The following is a 24,370-nucleotide window of genomic DNA, read 5'->3' as shown; positions in this document are numbered from 1 at the left end:
AATGTGGGGCCTTTCTAAAGAATGGAAAAGGCATTTTCCCCCAAGTTCCCTGCACACAACAGATCTCCTCCTCACAGATGGGCTTGCTGTCACACTTATAAAAGACACACAGGTCCCTTTGGCTTTTATGGTCTGGGGTGCCAAAGCCAGTTCACATGGCACCCCATGAAGTCACGGTCAAGGGACCTGAGCTGCAGGCCTCACACGGTCCGACCTTCTTAAAGACCTTGTATTAGAAAAATAAACCTATTAAATAATACTGCCCCCGTAAAGGCAGACTTTTAATGGATTCCACGGTGAGGTGTTCAGTGTGGCGGGCCCTGATGAGCTGGTCTGCTGCCATGGGGGGAGTTCAATCTTGCATGGCGTGGACATAATTTCACAAGTTTTATGGCTATTTCTCTCCTTCGAAGTGTTGCTATGCCATTGTGCATGAAGGAAAACTTGCGTGCCTTTAACAGTTTACCTCCTTTTGGTGGAAATGAAAAATAAAGTCATAAATTAAAGAAAAACAAATAGTAGAGCCCCCCCTCCCACACACTTTCTTGGGGGCAACTATGGAGGAACAAAGATCTAGTGTTTGGACAGCCTAATCAAATTCTAATGGCTTTTATGTGTTGACATTTGCTCAAGGATCCCTCCTCCCATGGGAAGGTGGCTGGACTTGCAGGGTATGTGTAGAGTTTGTATTGGAGCCCTGGGCTCCAGGGCAAGGGTCAGTAGACTTGGGCTTCCGGGCAGGGAGGAGGGCATCGAATCCCACCTTTTGCCTATTTTTGTTACACAGTTAAAACAAAACGAGAGCAGCATTTTCTGACAAGCGAAGGTTCAGTGAGCTTCAGGTCTCCTCTGCACATGACGCTTGCTGGCACACCACCACTCCCACAGTTCCCTGTTGTCGGTTGCTCTTTTGACCCCATGATGGCACAAAGCTAAGTGCCACTTGCCTGTTCCAGAACAAGCTTACCAAGCTTGCCCCAGGAAGCGAAGGTAAAGAAGAGAGGAAGCATGGCCTCAGTTTCCCAGAATGGATGCTTTCTTTTCAGGGACTCTGCAAGGCTCAGGGGAACAAGTCAAAGGAAACTTCACTTGGAGACCTTCCAGAAGTTACCTGCTGCTTATGCAAATGAGTCCTTGCTTTTTCTTTTGTGTGTGCATGTGTGTGCGTGTGTCTCTCTGTGTGTGTGTGTGTGTGTGTGTGTGTGTGTGTGCAAGGGCAGGCCAGAGGTTCTCTATCACCTTATTTTTTAAGACAGTCTCTCATTGATCCCGAAGCTCACTAACTTGGCTAGACTCACTGGCCAGCAAGTCCCAGGGACTCTAGTTTTCACCTCCGTAGCGCTCAGATTACAGACACCTGATGCCATGCCTGTCTTTTTATCTTTTTATCTGGGTGCCAGGATTTTGAGCTTGGGTCCTCATGCTTGCATGGCGAGCACTTTACTGATCCATCTCTCCAGAGTCTCCCCTCTTCTAACCTCAGGTGACTTCTGAACAGCAGCCTGCATTTAGTGCCCTTCTGCCAGCCCTCAGGCTTTTGATCATACCTTGACGGAGGTGGGATCAACTCCCGCTCAGCCTACTTGTGAGCACAAGTAGAGAGACTTCCTCCAAGGGGCAAGGCGACTTTGGTTATAGATTGTTACCTGCAAATCTAGTGTGTCATGTAGAATAGCTCCAGAAACTTCTAACCTGGCTATTTGCCAAGGACATTTTAAGCAGTCTGCACATAGTAATAATTCATTTAGTCCTCACAGGCAACTCAGAGAGTCGATGCTCTTTTCTGTTCCCTTTTACAGGTGAAGAAGCAGGCACACAGAGAGGGTAGGCAGTTTGTCTAAGGTCACACAGCTGGAATGTGGTTAGAGTCATGATTTAAACTCAGGCTGTCTGTTCCAGGGAATGAGGGAATATTCCTCTCTGCACTGTACTGTCACTGTGTACCAGTGAGTTTTCTAGGCTTCTAGAAGACTCTGTTCTGCTTCTTCTACCCCTGCATTTTAAGATGCTACTCCATAAGAAAGCACTTGATTGAACAAAGTGTGTGTTCATCCGCTCCTCTTCCCCTCCTCCTCTCCCTCCTTTTGCCCTAGGCCTGTGGCTAGAAGTTGGACAGCGTGTGGAGGTGCATGGATTGGGGTTGTTTTATGAGCATGAAGAATGAAGACCAAGGTTCACCCCTATTGACAAGGATCCTTGGTGGGGGGAGGAGTTCTTCTAATTCTTTTGCATTGATTATAAGTACCAGATTTAAACTCAGGCTGTCTGTTCCAGGGAATGAGGGAATATTCCTCTCTGCACTGTACTGTCACTGTGTACCAGTGAGTTTTCTAGGCTTCTAGAAGACTCTGTTCTGCTTCTTCTACCCCTGCATTTTAAGATGCTACTCCATAAGAAAGCACTTGATTGAACAAAGTGTGTGTTCATCCGCTCCTCTTCCCCTCCTCCTCTCCCTCCTTCTGCCCTAGGCCTGTGGCTAGAAGTTGGACAGCGTGTGGAGGTGCATGGATTGGGGTTGTTTTATGAGCATGAAGAATGAAGACCAAGGTTCACCCCTATTGACAAGGATCCTTGGTGGGGGGAGGAGTTCTTCTAATTCTTTTGCATTGATTATAAGTACCATTTTTTTTCTAGACTCACAAACCTTCATCCTTTCTGTCTCAAGTTGATATTTTAATGAAAAGATAATATGGATGGTAGAAGACTTAGGAGAGGCAAGGCTTTTGACTTTCCAGTGGAGAAGCCCCTAGTAAAGGGCCTGCCCCTTTACTCAGTAGCCCAGGTCCCAGGCATGGGTGGGATAGGTCGTTGATGGGTCTGCGGAATCCTTCAGACTCCTGAAGTAGTCATCACTGTATAATGAGGACGCAGTCAGCCTCAGGCAGTGAATTTTGTATGGAGATGAAAAGTTCTTATTGCCTGGTGACATTATAGCCATGGAAATGTCACAGTTGTTGCCACAAGGTGCTCCTGGGTCTGTGGCGACACGGGTGTTAAGCACATATACTGTGCAAGCCTATACAAGCACAGTGCATCCCATCACGTATGTGATATAGCACTGGGCCATGTGAATGGCTGCAATACTGATTTGTATTTACTTTCTGTGCTTTTTAGCATCACATTAGACATTCCTCCTTCTAAAGATGCTGTAAAAGTCTTCAGTGTCGTACTTGCTCAGTGTGTATGAGAAGTCTCTGTGATGGTCTCACAGTGACAGTATCACTTCATGATGCAGTTCTCAGACTGCATGCCTGTTGCTAGGCGATGTGGGACTGTTTCTCCATGCCCCGAGCCAGCAACAGTTGATTCTTTAGGCAGCTTGACTGACAGTGCCTTCTGGAAGTGGCTGTATTTTAGTGAGCTTTAGATGCCTGTCTTGTTTTCTTACATGCTTGTGGGACACATTTTTAGTATGGTGTGTGTCCTTGGGGTCTGGAGGCCTGAAATGTTGTGGGAGGACCCACGGCAGCTGCGTGGCTGCGTCCAGGGCTAGTGGTGGGAGTCTTTCTTTGCTGGAAGCCAGTCTAAGCCTCCTTGGAACCTGCTTTTTCTTCCCTCCCAAATGCCTTTTTCTTTGTCACACAAAAACCTTTGCCACTCTTTTCTGATGAACTCTGCTTTCTTTTCCTCAGTCATGCGGAGGAATCCCTTTGGTGTGGACATTTGCTGCCGGAAGGGGTCTCGAAGTCCACTGCAGGAACTCTACAACCCCATCCAGGTAAGACCCTGGACGGACCTCTTTACAGGATGTTCTGAGGGTTCGAAGTGTCTCTACTTCCTGATGTTTTATTTCAGTTTTTACTTTTTTCATCTTCCTTTTCTAGACATGTTGAGCATCCCTAACCCAAAATTCAAAACCTTCTGAGCAGCAACATGACCCAACAAGTGGAAAGTTCTACATTTAACTTTCCATGATGGGTTGCAATCAAAATGCAGGTGCATAGAAATATTGTATGAAATTACCTTCAGGCTCTGTGTGTAAGATACATACAAAGCTATGTATAAGATACATACAGAGCATAAATGAGTTTCATGTTAGACTTGAGTCCTATCTCTAAGATTGCTTATTACATATATACAGATATTCTAAAAATTGGCGGGGAGGAATCCCAAATCTGAACCATTTCAGTTCCAGGCATTTTGGATAAGGGTTACTCAAACTGTGTGTAACATTTTTAAAATTCTAGCAAAACATGTTTAGAGAGGTGCAGAGGAATCGTGATGAACTGCACTTTTGGCCTGCCAAAGGTGTGAGCCCCTGAGGTCACGTTGCCCCAGGTCCTAAGCAATGGGACTCTGAGCTTGAAGAGCCGGCAAGGTCATGCAGCCTCCCGCAGAAAGGCATGTGCACAGGTGAACTCTCCACCCAAGTTCTACATGGGATTATGGAAGCCTGGTGATGCCCTACAAGCTGTGCCTCACTACAGGAATTTGGCAAGACTCTTGTTGGGGGTGTAGATGCTAAGTGACTGTCACTGTCATCCTGACTCATTAGTTTAACAAGGTGGCAAGCTTGGTATCTTCGCTGTTGGTTATGAAAAGAGCTCCTGCTAGAAAGGTAGAAAAAGCTTGACACAAGTTTGCCTTACATGGAAAGCCATGAACAGTTAAGAGGCCTGATCACCATAGCAACAGCCTCAGGGTATTTGGGTCTTGATGTAGAGACTCTGGGCTGGTTCCTCTATAGGAACATTAGTTAGCCGATTGTATCGAGTGCTGGTGAGTAAGCAAATAAACCAATCTCAACCTACCTTAAATAGGTGCCAAGAAATGGGTGTGTGCTGGGTTGTGCTGCCCCAACCGTAGTCTCTGGGCCTTATTTTGTGTTGGATTCTTAATTTCATATTTCCATGGACATGGTATGAGATGGAAGAAGGTGATGCTTGGGCTCCACAGATGACAAATTCACCCCTGCAAAGGTGTGACCCTAAGAACTTCCTTGCCCCATCTGATCTCTCTTGCTTATCACCTGTGCCTTCTTCTGAAAAGAATGGACTCTTGAGTCTAGGCACCCTGGGAAACCTAATGGTGTTTGCTGATGCTCTGTCCCTCACTTGCCATGGGACTCCACGTCTGACTTGGCCAGAGCAAACTGGTGATGGCAAGTTCTGTGTCTCCTGAGGCATCCTCTGCTGACCTCTGCAGTGACTTGGCAGGGCACTTGACGTTCAATTTCCCTTTGGTGCCCAAGTGATCTGGCCATTATGGGAAAGCCTCCCAGCCTGTCTACACCCCCATCTTCATGAAAAGGTCTAATCAGGTTTTAACCACACATGGGTTTTCTGGTATACCGTGTTGAAAGTCACCCAGGCCACTCTGTCCCAAACCATCCCTCTCTCTGTGGACAGCCTATGTTCATAGTGATACGGGATGTCGTGGCAGAGCCATTTCTGCTGCAGCTGACCCTCTGGATAGAGAGTCCATAAACTGTGTCTTGTCCACCATTTATCCCAGTGCCTTACACAAGGCCTAGTTGAGAGCAGGGTCTCTCAAATATTTGTGAGTTTTGAAAGTGAAATCGGGGTTCAAATTCCTACTTCCCCTCTATCTAGTTGTGCAAGATGGACCTCATGACAAGTCCTTGCTAGGTGTCAGTTTCTCATCTAATCACCCCTCTGGAATGTTGGGAAGGTCATTCTGATGAGTCAGGGGCTGTGCAAGTGTGATTTGTCATTTTTATATTCATAAAAGTCACCTTGACTTCAGAGTCAGACCTGGGGTGGAAACCTGGTGGTATTGTCTCCTAAGTGTGTGGCTTTGGACAGGCTACAGAACCTATCTGACATTGCTGACTCTTGTTTATAATATGGTGACTAATACCACCTGCAGGTTGCATGTGTGACATGGTGGCCTGTCGTGCCAGCTGCTTGCTATAGTTTGTATCTTCCTGGTTTATCCACTCATTGATGCCCTGACTTTTTACCCACTATTATACCTGCCAGGCACTGGGCATAGAGAGTGGTGGGGCCAATAGTAGCCATCTGTGTCTGTCACTTTTCTGCCCGTGGCTGGTATGCATGAATGACCTGGTGAGGTGGACTCTGTACGGTATTTTGGCAGACTAATCAGAGGAGAGGCAACCCTCCTGGGTAGAGATAACCCCATCCTCATGGTGAGTGGTGTGTGTGTGAGAGAGGTATGTTGGCCCTGGCGTAGACCTTGAGCAGACAGGAATGGCTAGGAGGCAGCCCTGGGGAGGACCATAGATAGGTGAGTCACCATCCTTTTTCAAGGATGTCTTAGGCACACTGTCCAGCCCCGCCATCCCATCAGGCAAACATGGCTATAGGAAGATCACCCGTTTCCTGAGGATGTAGCCGTGAATGTTTTTTCTGGGACTAGCTTCCTTGACAATCAGCAATTATGTCTCATTCCCACACAAAGTCCTTAAGCAGTGCTTTGTTTTTTTGGAGAAGCTGCCCTGGGCAGTGGTGGGCTGGGGAAGGGAGCAAGTGTTCTGATGAGCATTGCCTTCCTGAGTCATCTCCAGGCTTAGCTCTCGATTGAGCTCCCCCTGCACTTTCCCATATTTTCCTACCAGCTAAGCTGTTGAAGCTGCCAAGCCCAAAATGATGTTGTCAATGAGACAAGTAACAAACTGTCTGGTTGCTCCAAACCAGAGTGCTCCCAGAAAGGGCGTTTGCATCTTCTCTGCTGATTGGATATTGTTTGATCTAAGATGGTGAAAACAGGGACCATTTATTTTCTATGACAAGAAGCCTGCCTTTTGGCCAGAGGATACCATCTTCATTACCTCAGACTCACACCTTACGCCAGATACTTTCTGGATCTTGGAATCCTGTTATCAAGATCTGCACAGTGAGCCCTATCGCTTCCCTCTTATGGATAGGGAATTGATGCTAATGATTTTATATGGTTTATTCAGAACCTCTCAGTGTTGGGCGTGGTAGCACACATCTTTAAAACAGGTGGATCTCTGTGAGATCAAGGTCAGCCTGGTCTACATAGTAAGTTCCAGGCCAGCTGGGGCTACAAGAGACCTTGTCTCGAAAAAACAAATCAACAAACAAACAAAAACCCCCAAACACCAAAATCTGTCAGTTAGTAGGAAGCAGTGAGGATTCAGTCACAGGAAAAACTACCAATCCAGGTATATTACTCATAGTTTCTAGTTTCTGGTACTAGTGCCATTGCCAGCAAATTTTTCTCAGCAGGAATTACCCCATTCCTCCTCAAGATAGCTGTAAAACCAACCAGAATCTCATTGGGCGAAAGCATAAGTCACTCTTGGGACAGTTGGCTCTAATCTGACTTTCAAGTCCAGGGCTGTCTCATTTTAATGCACTGAAAACTCCAAACTTTCCAAACAATTGGTTAAGGAAAAAAAAAATCTCTTTGTAGTCGATATTCTTAGCAAACTGCACTGTGATGTCTTATAATTTTCCCAGTTCTCTGCTCTCTCCCTGGCCCCAAAATAAAACATAATTGCCTGTCGGATCAGCTGGTGCCGAGTCACCAAAAGTTCAGGAGTTGCCAACCACATGTTTGTGGGCCGAGCCATCTGCAGGCCGCCCAGGCTCAGAGCAGAGCCACAGGGTAAGTGTCGCTGTCAGCCGGTAAGCGGGCGTAGTTGTCCCTGAATGCCAGTGAGGGCGAGACAGCTTGTCCTCCTGCCTCGCCCACCTCCCAGCCTCTCGTGGGTTCCCTGAAGTCTTGGCAACTTCACTCATGTGGTTGGGCCCTGCCCCAGCTACTTTCTTTAGCGTGTGTGCTTGCTCTGTGATTAGCGTGTTCTGAGGGGCAAGATGCTTGGCTCAGAGCTGACCGTAAACTTGCCAACAGCACAGCTAGATCTGCACACGACACAGTGGCTCTTATGGGCCACCAGCTTTCAAGGGCCCCTGGGTCCCAGTGTTTAGGAGGCCAGGAATATTCTGGGTAACCTGTTGGAGAGGAAAAGTGGGGTCATGGGATGCTGAATATGACTGGAACCTTAGGGTCACCCCATTACCTCTATTATGTGACAGTCTTATAGTGTGCCAAAGTGAACCTTCATCTCCACCAGGGGTGACATAGGATTAAAGAAGAGAGGAAGGGAAGAAGGAAAAGGGAAAGGAGTTGGATAGGCAGAAGCCTGTTCAGTGAATGTGTGATATACATCTGTGACTCTTTAAGCATTTTCCAAACATGTCTCATTGATACTGCTGTCTGCTGGAAATGGAACAGAAAGCTCGATGCGTGCTCAGCAGCCACCCTCCCTGCCACCTACAACCTCTCCTTGAACCTTTACAATACCCTCAGGTGAAGGTCTCTGATAACCCCATTGTGGTGGTTTGAGTAAGTGTTCCCCCATAGTCTCCAAGTATTTGAAATTTCATGTATTATTTTTATTTTATGTGTACGAGTAAATTGCTGCATATGTGTAAGTGCGCCCGTGTTGTGCAATGCCCACAGAGGTCAGAAGAAGATAGCAGATCCCCTGATGATCAGATCCCCTGGAAGTGGAGCTACACATGGTTGTTAACCACCGTGTAGGTGCTGGGAATGGAACCTGGGTCCTCTTCGAGAGCAGTCAGTGCTCTTAACCACTGAGCCACCTCTCCAGCTCCTATCTCCAAGTATTTGAATGTTTGGTCAGTTGGTGGTGCTCTTTGCAGAGGTTCAGGAGGTGTGGCCTTACTGGAAGAAGCATGTCACTGGGGTGGGTTTTAGCCTTGCCCATTTCCAGTTCGCCTGCTCTGCTTCCTGGGCCTGAAGATGTGAGCCTTTACCTTTCTGTTCTCCCTGCCTCCCACCATACCTCCCCACCATGATGGGCTCTTATCCCTCTGGAACTATAAGCCAAATAAACTCTTCCTTCTATAAGTTTCCTTGGTCATGATATTTTAGCACAGCAATAGAAAAGTAACTAATATACTCATGTTTTCAGATAAGTTAACTGAGGTTCAGAGAGGTTGAACAGTTGACCAAGATAACACAGTTCCCAAATAATAGATCTGAGTCTCTCTGGCCCCACTCACCTGTAAGAGGAAGACAGCTTAGTCCTTCTTTTTCTCCAAGTAGAAAATGATCTCTTTCCTAGTGACTCAAGGTGAGGCATGGGTATCCTTGGGCCCAGATAGGAAGCTCCCAGTGACTGGAGCTGAGGCCACAGTATGGTATAGAACACACAGTGGATGCATGTCCTGTGGCCTTTGTGGCCTAGCTTGAGCCAAGCTAAGCAGGAGTCACCCCCAAGAACTCTGCTGCTGGACAGCAGTTTCACACCTTGGAGGCATCTATTCAGTCAAAAGTATTCTATTGATAGAAGCTGAGGGAGTTCAGGGCTGGAGGGAGCTTGTAGAAGCATTCCTCACCTCCACCTAGGGGGCTCCTTCTGTGTGCTTGGCATGTTGTGCTACGTCTATAGGTGCTTATAGAAGAAACAAAAAAACTTCAGAAGATACCGTGACAGAAGACTTACAAAGTGAGGGGGGTCAGGTGTTATAAACCTCCCCTGAGGTCCTGTGTGCAGTGGGGGCTCTACAGAGGAGGTGGCTTTTGAAGACACATTAGACACTAGAGGGAACAGTAGAAATGGGGCCATAGTCTGGACGGTTCACATTTAGGGGAACAGGAGGTTTGGCTGAAGTCTTAGTGATACTGGGAACTGACCGGAAGGGGCAGGAGGAGAATGTGGTTCCAGGTGGATTGGGTTGGATCCCTCATGTGCAGAGAGTGGTGGTTAGGGTAGGTAGACAGCAGGGTCCCTGGGAAACATTCAACTCATAAACCAGCTCTGCTTCTGCTTTGGATGCTTATTAATATGGGGTTTTGTACAGCAGGAGACTCCTGATTTTGGCCTCCACATCACCATCTATAAAGTAAGGGTATTGGGTTAGACCAGCGGCGCTCAGCTGTTGTTAAACATGAGGTGTACTGGTCTGGAGAGATGGCTCAGCAGTTAGGAACACTGACTGTTCTTGGGGCTGGAGAGATGACTCAGAGGTTAAGAACCTGGTGGTTCTTGTAGAAGACCTGGGTTTGAATCCCAGCACCCACATGGTAGCTAACAACTGTCCATAACTCCAGTTCCAGGGGATCCAACAGCCTCTTCTGTCCTCCATGGGCATTGCATGACACGGGTGCACTTATCTACATGCAGGCAACACACTCATACACATAAAATAATAAATAAAATATTTTTTTAAAAAAACATGAGATATACTTTGAAAAAGCACCCAGAGCCCAGACCTTTCCCCCAAGATCTGTGATTCTGCTGGTGTGTTTATACTTTTTCCTAAGCTCCTGAGTTGACTGTCAGGGACTGCAGAGCTCAGAAGCACAGGGCTGAAGGGCCTTTCAGTTGCAGACCCCTTTGAGTCTGATGTAGACCATGACAAATTTAGAATGCTTTTGGGTGGTTCATTCTGGTTTGTAGTCTCTTCGCAGAGGAAGTCAGTGTTTTCCCTCAGACCCTTGCCCTCAGCAACTCAGTTAAAGGTTTGCCAGCCATGGCACCAAGTGCTGGAGATGCACCCCGCAATTGCATGGGTGAGGCCAGAAGCTGAGCCCCCAGACAACAGATTGGAAGAAGTTCTCCCAGGAATGGATACCTGAGTGACCCCTATGAAAAGAGAACCCGGATATCCAGTCCAAATGGGGGTTAAGGGATCAGTTGCACCTTCCAAATAAGCAGGAAGAAGAGAAGGCTGTCTGCCTTTCTAGTTGCTATTTGGGAAGGAGGATGCTTGGGTGGTACCTGCTGGGGAAGGCAAGAAAGGACAGCTATTGTTCAGCCCTGACTCTGGTATTAATCCCTTCATTACCAACCACCTGGTAAATGATGAGCCCATCTCATTATCTTGCTTTGACCCAACAGCTGTCTACCATCCAAAGACGGATTAATTGATTTAGTTGTAGACTGGCTCCTTATGCAGAGATATTACTGAAGGTCAGCCCAGCCAAATGGCAGCTGGTTGGCAAAGACGAAACCTTACATTACCTGCCCTGCCCATGGCTCTCTGGAGAATACTTCATTATTCATCACAAATGACATTAGGCCAGCGAGGCTCATTGCAAAACCAGGGATGGTAGGCTGGCAGTTCCATTATTCTGAACCAGAAAGCTACCCTGGTTGGATTTCTAATCGAGCCAGGCCAGTTGCAGACTTAGAGTGGGATGCTATTTGGGCCACAGGAGAGGATTAGACCCTTGAAGGAAGTGAAGGATATCAGCATAGGTGCATGGCCTGGGCCAGTTACCCAACCTCCCCAGTCCTGGATTTCCTTATCTATAGACAGGTCATGGCACCCGTCTTGCAATTTTGTGAGATTTAAAGATACTGTGGTAGTTGGGCATGGTGGCCTTTAATCCCAGCACTCAGGAGGCAGAGGCAGAGGCAGGCAGATTTCAGTGAGAGGCCAGCCTGGTCTACATAGTGAGTTCCAGGCCAAATGGGGCTAGAAGGAAACCCTGTCTCAAAACAAAAAAACACAACAAAAACAAAAAAGCCCACACCAAGTGGAGCTTTGGAGATGGTTTAGTCAGTAAAGTACTTGTCTTGTAAGCATGATGACCTGAGTTTGATCCCCAGCACCCACATAAAAAGTCAGGCATGGCACCACATACCTGTGACCACAACACTGAGGGTAAAGAGACAGGAGGATCTCTGGGGCTTGCTGACCAGCCAGTCTAGCCAGCTGGCAAACTGCAATTGACCTCTGGATTAACACAAGTGAGCACATCCACACACACACACACACACACACACACACACACACACACACATGCAGAGGGCTCTGAGGGCAGTGTCAAGGTCTGTGATTGGTGTTGGTCAGTGATTGTCAAGTGTTGAGTTGCAGTTAGGTGTGGAGACTTTCCTGAGGGGTCCCACACTTGCTGGACCTCTTGCAGCAGGCTCAGACATTCTGCAGGAGCCTGTTTGAGATGCTGTAGATTGAGATGCTGTGGAATACACCTAAGCTCGGTGAGTTCCTCCTGCATGCAGCAGCGAGCAGTTCTGCTTACTGAAAACATGCCTGAACCATTTTGATTTATGTTGTGTGTCTTGTGGGCTCTGTGTTGATTTGTAAGCTAGGTATGCCCATGTATAAGGCCACAGGTGTCTCTGTATACCAGTGCAGCATGCATACAGACGTGTCTGCTGCATACAGGGTCTAGACAGTAAGCAGACACAGTGGCATGGTTTGAGGAGCCCCCATGGCCTTTATAACGCAGCAAACAACTTGGGAATGTGAGTTAACAAGTCCTCATCACTGGGCATGGTGATGTGCTACCCTTGAGCACATGGCTAACTTGGGCTGACTCTAAAGACTCTTGTTTTATTTCAGAGACAGACTTTCAGGAATCAGCCTCATGTGACCCAGCACATGGGAATGTGGAGAGGAGGCACGCGCATGCAGAGCTAATGGGATTTTTCTGTGTCAGTCTGTGCGCACACAGTCTGACATATTTCAGTGGGAGAAGCAGCATTTGGGTGACAGGATGACCACAGCATTTGCCAAATGGTAACACAGCTGGATGGGCCACCATTTCCCGAAAGTTACTTCCCGAATTACCTTCAATTAGGAGAGGCCTCTTCATAATTTGATTTTTCTGTAAATTGCACAATTCAAGTAGCTTCTCGGCCAGTTGGATTTTAACCTTGTCAGATGGAAAGAGCTGCACCAGAACCCTGGCTTGTAGTTGAGTTCTTGTAGGCAGGGCTCTTGGGGAAAGGGAGTGGTGGAGTCTTGTCCTGTCATTTGTCTCCCCCACCTCCCACCTCATACACACACCAGTCACTGATCACTGTGGATCTCAGGCAAATGGCTAAACATTTGTCATCACTGGAGACCCTGCTTATAAAATAGAAATCAAATGTGATTTGAAAATATATAGAATTCTAGGTATATGGTAGGCCACTTGGGCTATGCACATGCTAATGATGATGATTATGATGATGATGATGATGATGACCATTCATTCGTTCATTTGTTCATTCAGAGGAGTTCTCCTCTGGGTCGTTTTTCCCGCTTTTCCTCCTCAAGTTCAAGTTAGATGTCCATGTAGATTGGTGTTGCACAATAACAATATAAAGTAAATCACATGCAGGATTTGAAATTTTATGGTAGCCACATGTTGAGAGATAAAAAGTGAACAGGTGAAATTAATTTTAATAAGATGTCTGCTCTAACCCAGTGCATTCAAACTATGATCATCTTTACATGTCATTAATAAACAAAATGACCAAAATACTCTGTGTTCTCATTTTCATTTGGGGTCTGGAGTCTGGGGTATGTTTGACCCCAAGAATGTGTCTTGTTCGGAACTGGCTACAAGCTAGGTGTGATGGCACATGCCTTTAATCCCAGCACTTGGGAGACAGGCAGAGGCAGAGGCAGGTGGATCGCTGTGAGAGCAAGGCCAGCCTGATCTACATCGTGAGTTCTAGACCAGCTGGGGCTGCAGAGAAACCGTGTCTCAAAAAAACCAAAACCAACCAACAGACCAACCAAACAAAAACGGAATTGGCTGCATTTGACTTCTTGCTGCCCTATTGGACCATGTGGGTGCTAAAACGCCCCTGGTTGTTACTGCTTGCCCCTGTGTTCCTGGTTCATTGGTACTGGCTTCATTAAGTGAACAGCCACTAAAGGGTAGGGACTGTGTCTTGTGGGTTGGCGGTGCCCGGCTGACTATCTTCCAGACCAGCCATAGGCAGGGACTCCGCACATGCGCATCTATTACTTTTCTCCTCACTGTGACAAAATACCTCACTGAAGCAATGTAAGAGAGGAAGGATTTATTCTGATTCATGGTTTAGGGGATATTGTCCATCTTGGTGGGGAAGACATGACATCTGCAGTTGCCATTGACTTGTTACATCTGGGCAGCAGATAGACTATAACCTGTAAGACTTGCCTTCTGACAACCCACTTCCTCCAGTGAGGCCCCACCTCCTAACACTTTCACAGTTTCTCCAGACAGCATCACAAGCTGTGGACTGGGTGTTCAAACACAGTCTATGGGGGATGTTTCCCAACCAAACAACAAAAAACGTTGGCAATGGGCACAGACAGCTGTTTGTTCCTGGCTTAGCATGTGGAAGTAGCCAGACTTGACTCCCCAGAGCCCCAGAGGCAGCCAGCCATCACAATGGGAGGGGTTCCTGGGGTGCAGGGAAGAGCACAGAGGACCTCTTCACTCCGGGCTGGTGCTTCAGTTTCCCCAAACACACTTCCTGAGACCTTAAATGCAGATGCCAGGGAAGAGCCAGTACCTGGAGCCCATCAGCCCTCCCCTCTGCCATACCAACACCCATCCCACCCTAGCTGTTGTAGAGGATTCTAAGCAGCACGCTTTAATGGAAAAGATGGAATGTGAAGCCATAGGTCCTGAGTTCAAATCCTCCTTCCTCCAGTAACTACAGGGCCATCTTGCAGAAAAAAAATTCAATTTCTTAGGGCTTTGATTTCCTCATCTGGAAACTGGGAGTAGTTTATTTAACTTTATCTACAAGGCTGTGTCAAACAGCAGCTTAGACTTCAGGTTTTCAGAGCCAGGATGCCTAAGGTCAAATCCATACTTACTGGCAAAGGAACTCTGGGTCACTCTTCTAATCTCCTTGTGCCTCGGTTTCTTTATCTGTAAAATGGAGGATACTGATAGATTCTAGCTCTTTGAGGTGTTATACAAATGAAATGAGCTGATTTATACACAGTTCCCAGAACAATGACCAATGATGTAACACACAGCCAAATGTGGTAACCGATATTTTTTTTTTTAACTTTAATGTTCTTATCCTAAGTCTTCCCATAAGGTCCTCAGAGTGTCCCAGCAGGTAGATTCAGAGAAATGGGAGCAAGACATGATGGGAACATGGTCTCCACATCCTGTGCAACTTCAGTCCCCTCCCTGGCCTGTCCATTCCTCTCAGGGATTCATGAAGGCCTTTTGTGAGCCAGGCAGAGCCCCCCTACCCAAGCCAAGAATGGGGTTGCCACAGCTGGAGACTGTGTCTGCCTTGGGGGAGTTTCAGGAAGCACTTCATAGAGGTTTGGAAATTTCTTTTATTTCTGAAAAGAAGAGAAAGGAAGGAAGGAAGGAGGGAGGAAGGGAGGAAGAAGAAGGAAAGAAGGAAGGAAGGAAAGGAAGGAAGGAGGGAGGAAGGGAGGAAGAAAAGAAAGAAAGAGAGAGAGAAAATGTTAGGCAACTACTTTTTTAGGTGTTCCTTTTTTTGAGCTCTTCCTGCCTAGCATAGTAACCATGTGTAATTTTCTTCTCAATTCATGCCTCCTGCCCGCAAAGGTCTATTTCAGTCACTCCACTGGGTTCTTGTTCTGAGTTCAATGGAGATAGTTTGTAGCCATCTTTCATCCACTTGCTCCACCAAGAACCAGTGTTCAGAGAGGAATGCAGAGGCCCTGGGGCTCTTCCCTAATTAACAGAATGCACAAGCCAGTGAGCAAACATAAACAGACACTGGACTGGGCTGGGCCAGGGGCTGCCTGTTCAGAGAGGACTGGCTGCCCTGATGGGTGGATTCACTGTCTTTCTGTTGGTGGCAAGTACTGGGTCCACAGCCATGCACAGATGCCAACCCAGGGAATAGAGGACAGAGTTAACTCTTCTTGAAAATTCAGGTGTTGGATTGGTACTGTAGGTTAGTTGATCAAGTACTTGCTTAGCAAGCACAAAGCCCTGGGTTTGATCCCCAGAACTGCATAAAACCCAGCATGGTGCCACACACCTGTAATTCAGCACTTGGGAGGTGGAGGCAGAAGGTTCAGAAGTTCAAAGTCATCCTTATGGAGTTTGAGGTCAGCCTTGGCTGCATGAGCCCCTGTCTCAAAAACAAACAGGGTCTGAGGAGATGGTTCAGTCAGTAAAATGCTTGCTGCACAGCATGAGGTCCTAAAGTTACATCCCCAGCACCCATTAAAAAAAAAGCTGGTGTAGTGGCATACACTTGTAATCCCAGTGCTGGGGAGGGAGAGACAGGAAGATCACTGGGGCTAGCTGGCCAGCTAGTCTCACAGAATTTGTGAGCTCCAAGTTCAATGAGAAATCCTGTTTCCCCAAAATAATAAGGTGTTTGTGAGCAATACCACAAACACCTTATTATGTGTTTGTGACAGTCCCTCTCATCAACCACTGGCCTCCACATGCACATGCGCACACAGATGGCCGTGCACAACATCCTCCATCCAGGGGCTGGGGAGATTGCTCAGCAGTTAAGAGCACTGGCTGCTCTTGCAGAGGACCTGAATTTGATTCCCAGCACCCATATGGCTGCTAACAACCATCTGTAACTCCAGTTCCAAGGGATCCGATGCCCTCTTCTGACCTCTGTGGGCATTGTACAGCATGGGTGCACTTACATACATTTAGGCAATATGCTCATACATGTAAAATAAAAATAATAAATATATTTTTAAAAACCCAAACCAAAAAAAAAAACCACCTCACCCTCCAATATATATCCTTACATATGAAAATATACACAAATAAGACAAACCAAAAAAAGAAGAATCCATTTGTCCTTCAGGACGAAGAATCGGGAAAACTCACACAGACCCTTAGTTTTTGCAGACAGAACATTCCAGTTTCTCCTTTCCAAGAGCAACCGGAAAGACCGTCAATAAGGGGCACTTTGCAATCTCTGCAGAGGAACAAATCTGATTGGAGAAATCCTCTATGTTAGCTAACAAGTGAACCCAGCCATGCACCCCACGGCAGCTCCGGATTTCTGTGACTGATGCCCAAGGACCTTCATTCCCAGGCTGATGGGCTTACTTGCAAACCACATGCGGATATATGTAGGGAGGTTGCTAGAAAAACCGTTTAGAAATGAGGAAACTTGAAGGCTGTCTTGTGATGTGCCCTTCAAGGTCACAGACCAGCCCACCATGGTGTTCCTGAGGTCTCTGCTCCCCGGGCTTGGCACTTGCATCCCCCAAACAGTTCATATGGGTTCTGAGAATCAGCCATACCTCCGTAGGTTTTCTTTCCTGTGACAGGATATGTGAACTGAGAAGTGTGACTCCTTTAAGGAGCCAGGGAGATCAGAAGCACCTGGCATCCAATTATTCCTGGTCTTGGAGGAAGCAGACTGAATGAATAGCAGAGATCTGCAGACAAGCTCCAGGCCTGTCCCTCACTGACCTTTCCTTCCCATGTGCCCTTAACATACCAAAAAAAATGGGCCGAGGCATCACTCTTCTTCAGAGCCTGGGTCCTCAGAGAGCCATGCCGTGAAGTGAACCTCCCCATCCCTTTCTGCATGAGAAACAGCTGGTGAGACAGAAAACATTTATTTATTGTTTATTATTTATGTAGTTATTTATTTATTTAATTTAGTACTCATAGTAGACTGTCATTTTTATATGAAAAACCACTGAAGTTTGTTGTATCCTTTAAAAAAACATTTTAATTGAATTTTTGCAAATTTCACACAATGTATTTTGATCATATTTAGAGCCTCTCCCTTATCTACAGCTGCCTTAATGCCCTCTGCCTGATTTCATGCACTCTGTCATATATATGAGGGCCTGTCAAGTCAAAGTTATGTCCCCAAATGCTCTTTGGTGTGGGTCCATCCACTGGAGCTTGGTTAACCTTTCTAGAGTCACATCCTTAAAGAAAACTGACTCCCCTTCTCCCTCCCCTTCTCCCACTGTTACTTTTCTTGAGCAAGAAAGGAGTTCATTGTCTTATAAGGAAGCAGCACATAACAATGTGGTTTTCTTTTTGCTAATAAACAAGGGGGTGCTGGGAATGTAGCTCAGTGTAGCCTGAGCTTGCACCAAGCTTTGGGTTGGATATTCCAGAACTGCATAAAACAGGGCATGGTGGCACACACCTGTAATCCCAGCACTTGGGCAATGGAGGCAGAAGGGTGAGATGTTCAGGGTCATCCTTGCTATGTAGTGAGTTTGAGGTAGCATGGGTTACCCCAGGAAAAAGCAAGCAAGCAAGAAATCGAAAACCATATATACAAATGAAAAATTACAGGGGCTGGAGAGATGGCTCCGCGGTTAAAAGCATTGACTGCTCTTGCAGAGGACCCAGGTTTGATTCCCAGCACCCACAAGGAGGCTAACAACCATCTGTAACTCCAGTTCCAGTGGATCCGACGCCCTCTCCTGACCTTTGCAGGCATTTCATGACATGGGTACAACTACCTACATGCAAGCAATACATTCATACACATAAAATAAAAATAATAAATAAAATATTTTTTAAAACGAAAATTACAGAAATTCTAGCCTGTATTATCTTGAAGTAAAGACCAGTCAGTCACTAGTGAGTTCTTTGCAGTTATCAGGCAGATCTTTCTCACGGATATGATGATGTAACTAAATCTGAAGGGAAGGAGTGATAGCATCTCATTAAAATAAGGCTGAGCCAAAAGCACCCGATGGCAAATTGCTGCCATTTGTCATCCAATTACCCTACAGGCGTGGTCTTTCCTGAGCTTAAGGAAACCTGTGTGTCTTTATTGATACCTTCTTTCAATTTTAACTTGCTGAACATCCCTGTCCAACCCAGTGTAAACCTTGGAAAGTCCCTTCACACCTGGCTTAGTCTTCACATGGGGCATCCTCTTCAAAGAACACAGTGGGGTAACACTCATCAAGACCTAGGCAAAGGATCTTTTGGAGAATAAAACCAAGCCAGCCTTGAAGATGAATTCGTACCACTAAAGACAGTGAAGGGAATGAAAGGCAAGCATCCATGTCTCCTCTGTGATGCCACTCTGGACCTTGCTCCTGATCCAGGCCATTAGAGCCCAAGGCCTAGAGTTACCAACCTCCCAGATTGTGATGGCAGAATGCTCCCCCAGCATGGTAATGTGTTACTTTATATGACAAAAGCAACTGTACAGCTGTGGTCGAGTTTTTTAATTATTTACTTTCATTTTATGTGTATGAGTGTTATGCCTACATGTATGTAAGTGTACCCATGTTGTACAATGCCCAAGGAAGACAAGATGGCATTGGATCCCCTATAACTGGAGTTACAGATGATTGTTGGCTGTCTCGTGGGTGCTGGGATTCAAACCCAGGTCTTCTGAAAGAACATCCCAGTGCTCTTAACCACTGGGCCATCTCTCCAGCCCCTTGAAGCCTTTCTTAAAGATGAAACCATCACAAGTTGGGGGCTGTCTGTGCTGTTGATCATGGTGAGGGCCCCCCTGCCTCTTTCAGAGACTACTGTGAGGATGAAGCGAGGTCATGTGAAAAGATACAACAAAGACAAGCCCAAGTCATTCTCTACTAGTTCATTCCAATGCACACGCCTCCAAAGGACAACCAAGCAGGTACAGCTAAAGGGCCTTCAGTGTTTGTAACAACTGCCAGGCCACCGTGAGTGCACTCCTCTGTTGATGGGAGGTGATTAGGTAACGCAGGGTCCTGCACTCAGAAGGAATTAACGACGTTCTCCTGGAATTGCCAGTCAGTTCCCTGGAGAGAGTTATAAGAAAGCACAGGACCTCTCCCTAAGCTCTGGCTTCCTGTCTACCATTACACACTCCCTCTTCCTTATACTCCCCTGGGTGCTGTTTACCAGAATGGGTGCCATGCAGTTAGGACTTTCTGTCTCCATCACTGGGAGCTTAAGACACCTCTTTCTTCCTTAGTTGCCCAGCCTGATGTTTTTAGTTGCTATAGTTGGGGGATATACATTATCCTCCATTTTCTACACACAGCAGGAAGAAGGTGTGACGATATTAAGTAACTCTCTGAGGCAAGCTTTTAAGATATCATTATTACTACTGTTATTATTCTGTGTGTCATGGCACAGGCGTGGAGGTCAGGAGACAACTTCATAGTGTTGGTTCTTTCCTCCAACCCTTACCTGGATTCTGGGGATTGAACTTGGATCGGCAGGCTTTTGTGACAAGTGCCTTTATCTGCTGAGCCATCTTGCCAACCCCTGGTTTTAATAAATAATAGGTGAGGCTGAACCTGATTGCCTAGATCAGAGAACGCAGAGAGCATGCTATTTCAGAGCAGACAGCCCTCCTAGGTACAAACTGTGTGGTATTGAGCAAGTTACTTAACCTCTGTGCCTCAAGTTTTCACATCCGCCCATGTAAGGATAATCGTGTCTGCCTCATGGGTGTGTTGTGAGCACTAAATGAAGGCAATGTAGCAAAAGGCAGGAGCATAACAAGCTACAAGCACAACAGCCACAGCAGCAGCCTGACCACAGCCAAGGACACAGACTTCAAGTTCAGGGGTCAGTCCATGATTGTCACATTCTAAGAGCCATGAGCAAAGCCGCGTGGCTGTGCTGGAGTGTCTTGAAGTGGCCATGTCAGCTCTCCGTTGTAGCTTCCCATCTGCACCCTCGTGGAGAAGAGCAGCTTGGACAATATGTAAATGAGTGGGCGTGGCCAGGCCTTCAGTTTTGAGCCCGACTCACCAACACTCCAAAGGCTTTGCTAAGTTCATCAAAAGGCTCCGATGTCTTTCTAACGGTGTCCCCTCCAGAAGTGGAACAGCTGTTGGCCAACTGTAGAGTGTCACGCCTGATCTCCTTAGTGGTATTTTCTTGCTGTTGCACTGTCATGGTGGAAGTCAGCTGTGCACATGGATGAAAGAACTAGGTGCTGGCCAGGCAGCCCTGCAGTTGCAGGGTGCAGTCAGGAAGGGTTGCTTGATTTCATCTTCTTCTGGACTGTGAGAGTTACATCGGCCTCTATGGTTTCCTTCTACTGCCGTGAGATACGCTTCAAGCCAAGTGCCTCATTCACCCAAGTCATCTCCATTCTGCAAAAACAGGGTATGAGCAGGGAGATTGTGATGAATGAGGCCCCGAGGAACACAATGCTCCCCGTCAACGGAACCTGGGGCCCTCATCTGCTGAAGATGGGTGGAAAAGCTGCCAGGCTGAATCGGGAGTGTTGGTGAATAAAAGCCTTGCACAGAGCAATTCTGCATCTCATTAAGATGCGTTGCACCCCAGCCTTCAGTTACTGGGGAATTGTCAGAGCGATTGCATTCAGACCTCAATTTTGAGGTTTGAAAAGGGGTCAGTGCGTAATTGGCCAGAGAAGAAAAAGAAAGAAAAAAATTGAAACAATAGGTGCTAAGTGTCTGTCACAGCCAGGAAGACTGAGCTAGAGGGGCTAGACACGCTGGTCAGATCCCTAGAGGTCAGGCATGGGTGGTCTCCAAATCACGTATGGGTCTCGTGGATGTTGCATTTGGTGCCTTTCATGGGCCTTGGAATCAAAGGGGTTTGCTCTGTAGAAAGTTGTGTGATAATTGGAGTATGTTTGTTGAATGAATGAGTGAATGGATGGTGTTTGCCTATTTATCAAATGGATGAATGAAGGAGGGAGGGGATGAATGGAAGAGTTATGGTAGGAATTCATATAAAATGAAGATGATAATTATAGGTCCATGTACAACAAGTGTGAGAATTCGGTGGGCAGACTTGTAAGCACAGAGCTTGGTGGCAGCCAGTGCTTATATGAAATTGCTGTGACAGTTTCCCCAGGTGTGCCAGTCAGCTCTGACTCCTATAACAAGATGCCAGAGGCTGGGAAGTTCCCACTGGGATGTTTTCTCATGGTTGTAGAAGCTGAAAGTCTGAACACTCGGAGTGATTTCTGGAGAGCCTTTCTTCCAGCTGGCACGGACGGCTCTCTCCCTCTTCTCCCAGCCTTGCCCAGTTTGTGACTCTGCTCCCTTCCAGCCTGTCAACCACAGCCTCACCTTTATCTCAGTTATATCCTTAATAGCCCTGCCACTGGGCTGGGGAGATGGCTCAGTGGATAAAGTGTTTGCTATGCAAACATGAGAACCCAAGTTTGGATCCCCAGCACCTGTGTTTTAAAAACCAGGTGCAGTAATGGATGTCTGTAATCCTCACACTAGGGAGGGCTGGAGACAGGAACATCCCTTGAACTCACTGGTCCGGTGTCTCGCAGAATCAATGAGCTCTAGATTCGGTGAAGAGACCCTATTTAAGAAAATACGGTGGAGTGAGATTGAGGAAGACACCTGACACCACACTGCACCTACACACACACACACACACACACACACACACACACACACCCCTACACACATGCGCACACACACCCACACACAGACATACCTACACCCCCACACATACACCTACAGACACATACCTACACCTATACACACACACACCTACACATACCCTTACACCCACAACACACCTACACACACACACACACCTACACACACACACCTACACATACCCTTACACCCACAACACACCTACACACACACCTACACACACACACACACACACACACACACTGGAGGGGAGAGCTTCCATATGTGAGTCTTGGGGAAGCTGCTCAGGCCCCAATACCAGGCAAAGACACCAATTTAGTTTCAAAATCTCTGTTTCTGACCTTGTCTCTAAGTAGCTAAGTGAAGCCTGCAGTCATGAGGACAACCTTCCCCCAGGATGAGAAGCCGGAGCTTCTGGAAGAAAGATGAAGTTCTAACAGCATACAAACTGCCCCAAGCTGGCCCTTGACTGTGCCCTTCAGACCCCTGGGGTCATTCTGATTCTCTTACTGGTAGACTAATAGGTAACTAACTGCCTGAGGCTCACGATTTTATTCTAAAAAGAAAGTGAGATTCTTGAGCCATCTTCAGGACTCTGAGGTAGATGCTGTGGGAACCCACAACCAAGCTCTGTGAGGTCTTGTTTGGTTTCAGTTCCCATCCTCTTCCATTCTTCAAGCCTTGCCTAGAGCACAAGTCATGAACTTGGACCCTGTGAGCGAGTTTAAAATATAGTATTTCCTGGGGTTCACCCACAGAAGGGATTGAAGGGGTACTAAATGACTAGCGGAGACAAGTGAGGAACAGGGAATATGGTCGTGCTGGATCACCGACCCCACACTGTTTCTTTTCCACTTTTGCGCCCCCCCCCCACCAAGGTCCAAAGAGGGTCTGTGGCTCCTCTAAGCTCACACAGCATACAGCAGGACTGTTGACCTTCCTTAAGGATACCCGCGTAGCCTGTTTGTGAGAGACACAGGCTCTTTCTTAGCAGTCACTGCATTGACTTTAAATAAGAAAAATGCATTTTTTAAAAGAAATATTTTTCATTTCAGGTTTCCCTCTAATTATGACTGGCTTTCTCCCAAGTTAGTTGGAACTATTTTGGGAGAGGGTTTATAGTGATTTAATAAGAAAAACTCTCTTAAAGCCTCATAAAACTTTCGGTACAATTCCTTCTACCCAACACTCCCTCTTACAATTATGTCATTAAAAACTTCTTTTTAAAAGACCAGAACTTTTGTCTATTCATGTGACCCTTAAAAGCAGCATTCATGGAGTCCCTGAGCAGCCGGGCAAGCTGTGAGACTTTATAGGGTCAGCAGAGCAAGGTTGTGAAGGAGCCCTGTTTGCTGGGGGATGCAGGGCACAGATGCCTGTCACCCTGGCCTTCCTGGACCGTCCTGGGACTGGCCATTTCACTGTGGGACTTGGCTTTTAGTGGTGTGTGTGTGTGTGTGTGTGTGTGTGTGTGTGTGTGTGTGTGCGTGTGTGTGTGTGTGTGTGTGTATGTTGGTATATGTGCGTGTGTGTGGAGGCTAGAGGAGGATGTTAAGTATCCTGCTCTTTCCCTCACCACCCTATTCCTTTGAAACAGGGTCTCTCACTGAACCTGGAGCTAGGCTGACAGCCAGCAGGCCTCAGTGATCCTCCTCACAGTCCCCTCACAGCTCTGGGGTTACAGGCATGTCCAGCTGTGTATACAATGAAACATGATCATATCTACTCCTCCATTCCCTCCTCCCACTCTCCCCAGGTCTCTCCCCACGTGCCCACCTTCCAACTTCATATCATCTTCTTTTAAAAAATAAGATTCTCTCTTTCCAATCCACCATCTGTGGTGGAACTGTGGCCAGGATGCAGATTTTCGTAAAGACCCTTACAGGGAAGACCACCACGCTCAAGGTTGAACCCTCGGACACTATAAAAAGCCAAGATCTAGGATAAGGAAGAAATTTCTCCTGATCAGCAAAGGCTGATCTTTGCTGGTGAGCAGTTAGAGGATGAATGAACTTTGTCTGACTAAAACATTCAAAAGGAGTCCACCCTTCATCTTGTGCTGAGACTTTGTGGTGGTGCTAAGCAAAGGAAGAAGTCTTACACTACACCCAAGAAGAATAAGAATAAGAGAAAGAAGGCAAAGTTGGCCATCCTGAAATACTATAAGGTGGATGAAAATGGGAAAATTGAGGCAGGGATAGCTCAGCACTTAAGAACACTGGCTGTTCTTGCAGAAGACCCAGGTTTGAATCCCAGCACCCATGTGGCAGCTAACAACTGTCCGTAACTCCAGTTCCAGGGGATCCAATAGCCTCTTCTGTCCTCCTCGGGCATTGCATGACACGGGTGCACTTACCTACATACAG

The 24,370-nt window shown here is 46.9% G+C and overlaps 1 protein-coding gene and 1 pseudogene across 2 annotated transcripts in view; both read left to right on the top strand.

Annotated features, from left to right (window-relative positions):
• Positions 1–24,370, top strand: part of Chst11 (carbohydrate sulfotransferase 11) — a 248,114-nt gene that overhangs the window by 119,905 nt on the left and 103,839 nt on the right. For both annotated transcript variants that reach the window (XM_029568338.1, XM_008843143.3), the window contains exon 2: positions 3,633–3,718. In XM_029568338.1, the coding sequence (XP_029424198.1) occupies positions 3,633–3,718 (86 nt within the window). The remainder of the gene's footprint in view (positions 1–3,632; positions 3,719–24,370) is intronic.
• The window catches only part of LOC103742135, a 1,290-nt pseudogene continuing 463 nt past the window's right edge, over positions 23,544–24,370 (top strand).

This window comes from Nannospalax galili, unplaced genomic scaffold, assembly GCF_000622305.1.
Source record: "Nannospalax galili isolate Female #2095 unplaced genomic scaffold, S.galili_v1.0 scaffold39, whole genome shotgun sequence".
NCBI lineage: Eukaryota > Metazoa > Chordata > Mammalia > Rodentia > Spalacidae > Nannospalax > Nannospalax galili.
This window is presented reverse-complemented; position numbering and strand designations above follow the sequence as displayed.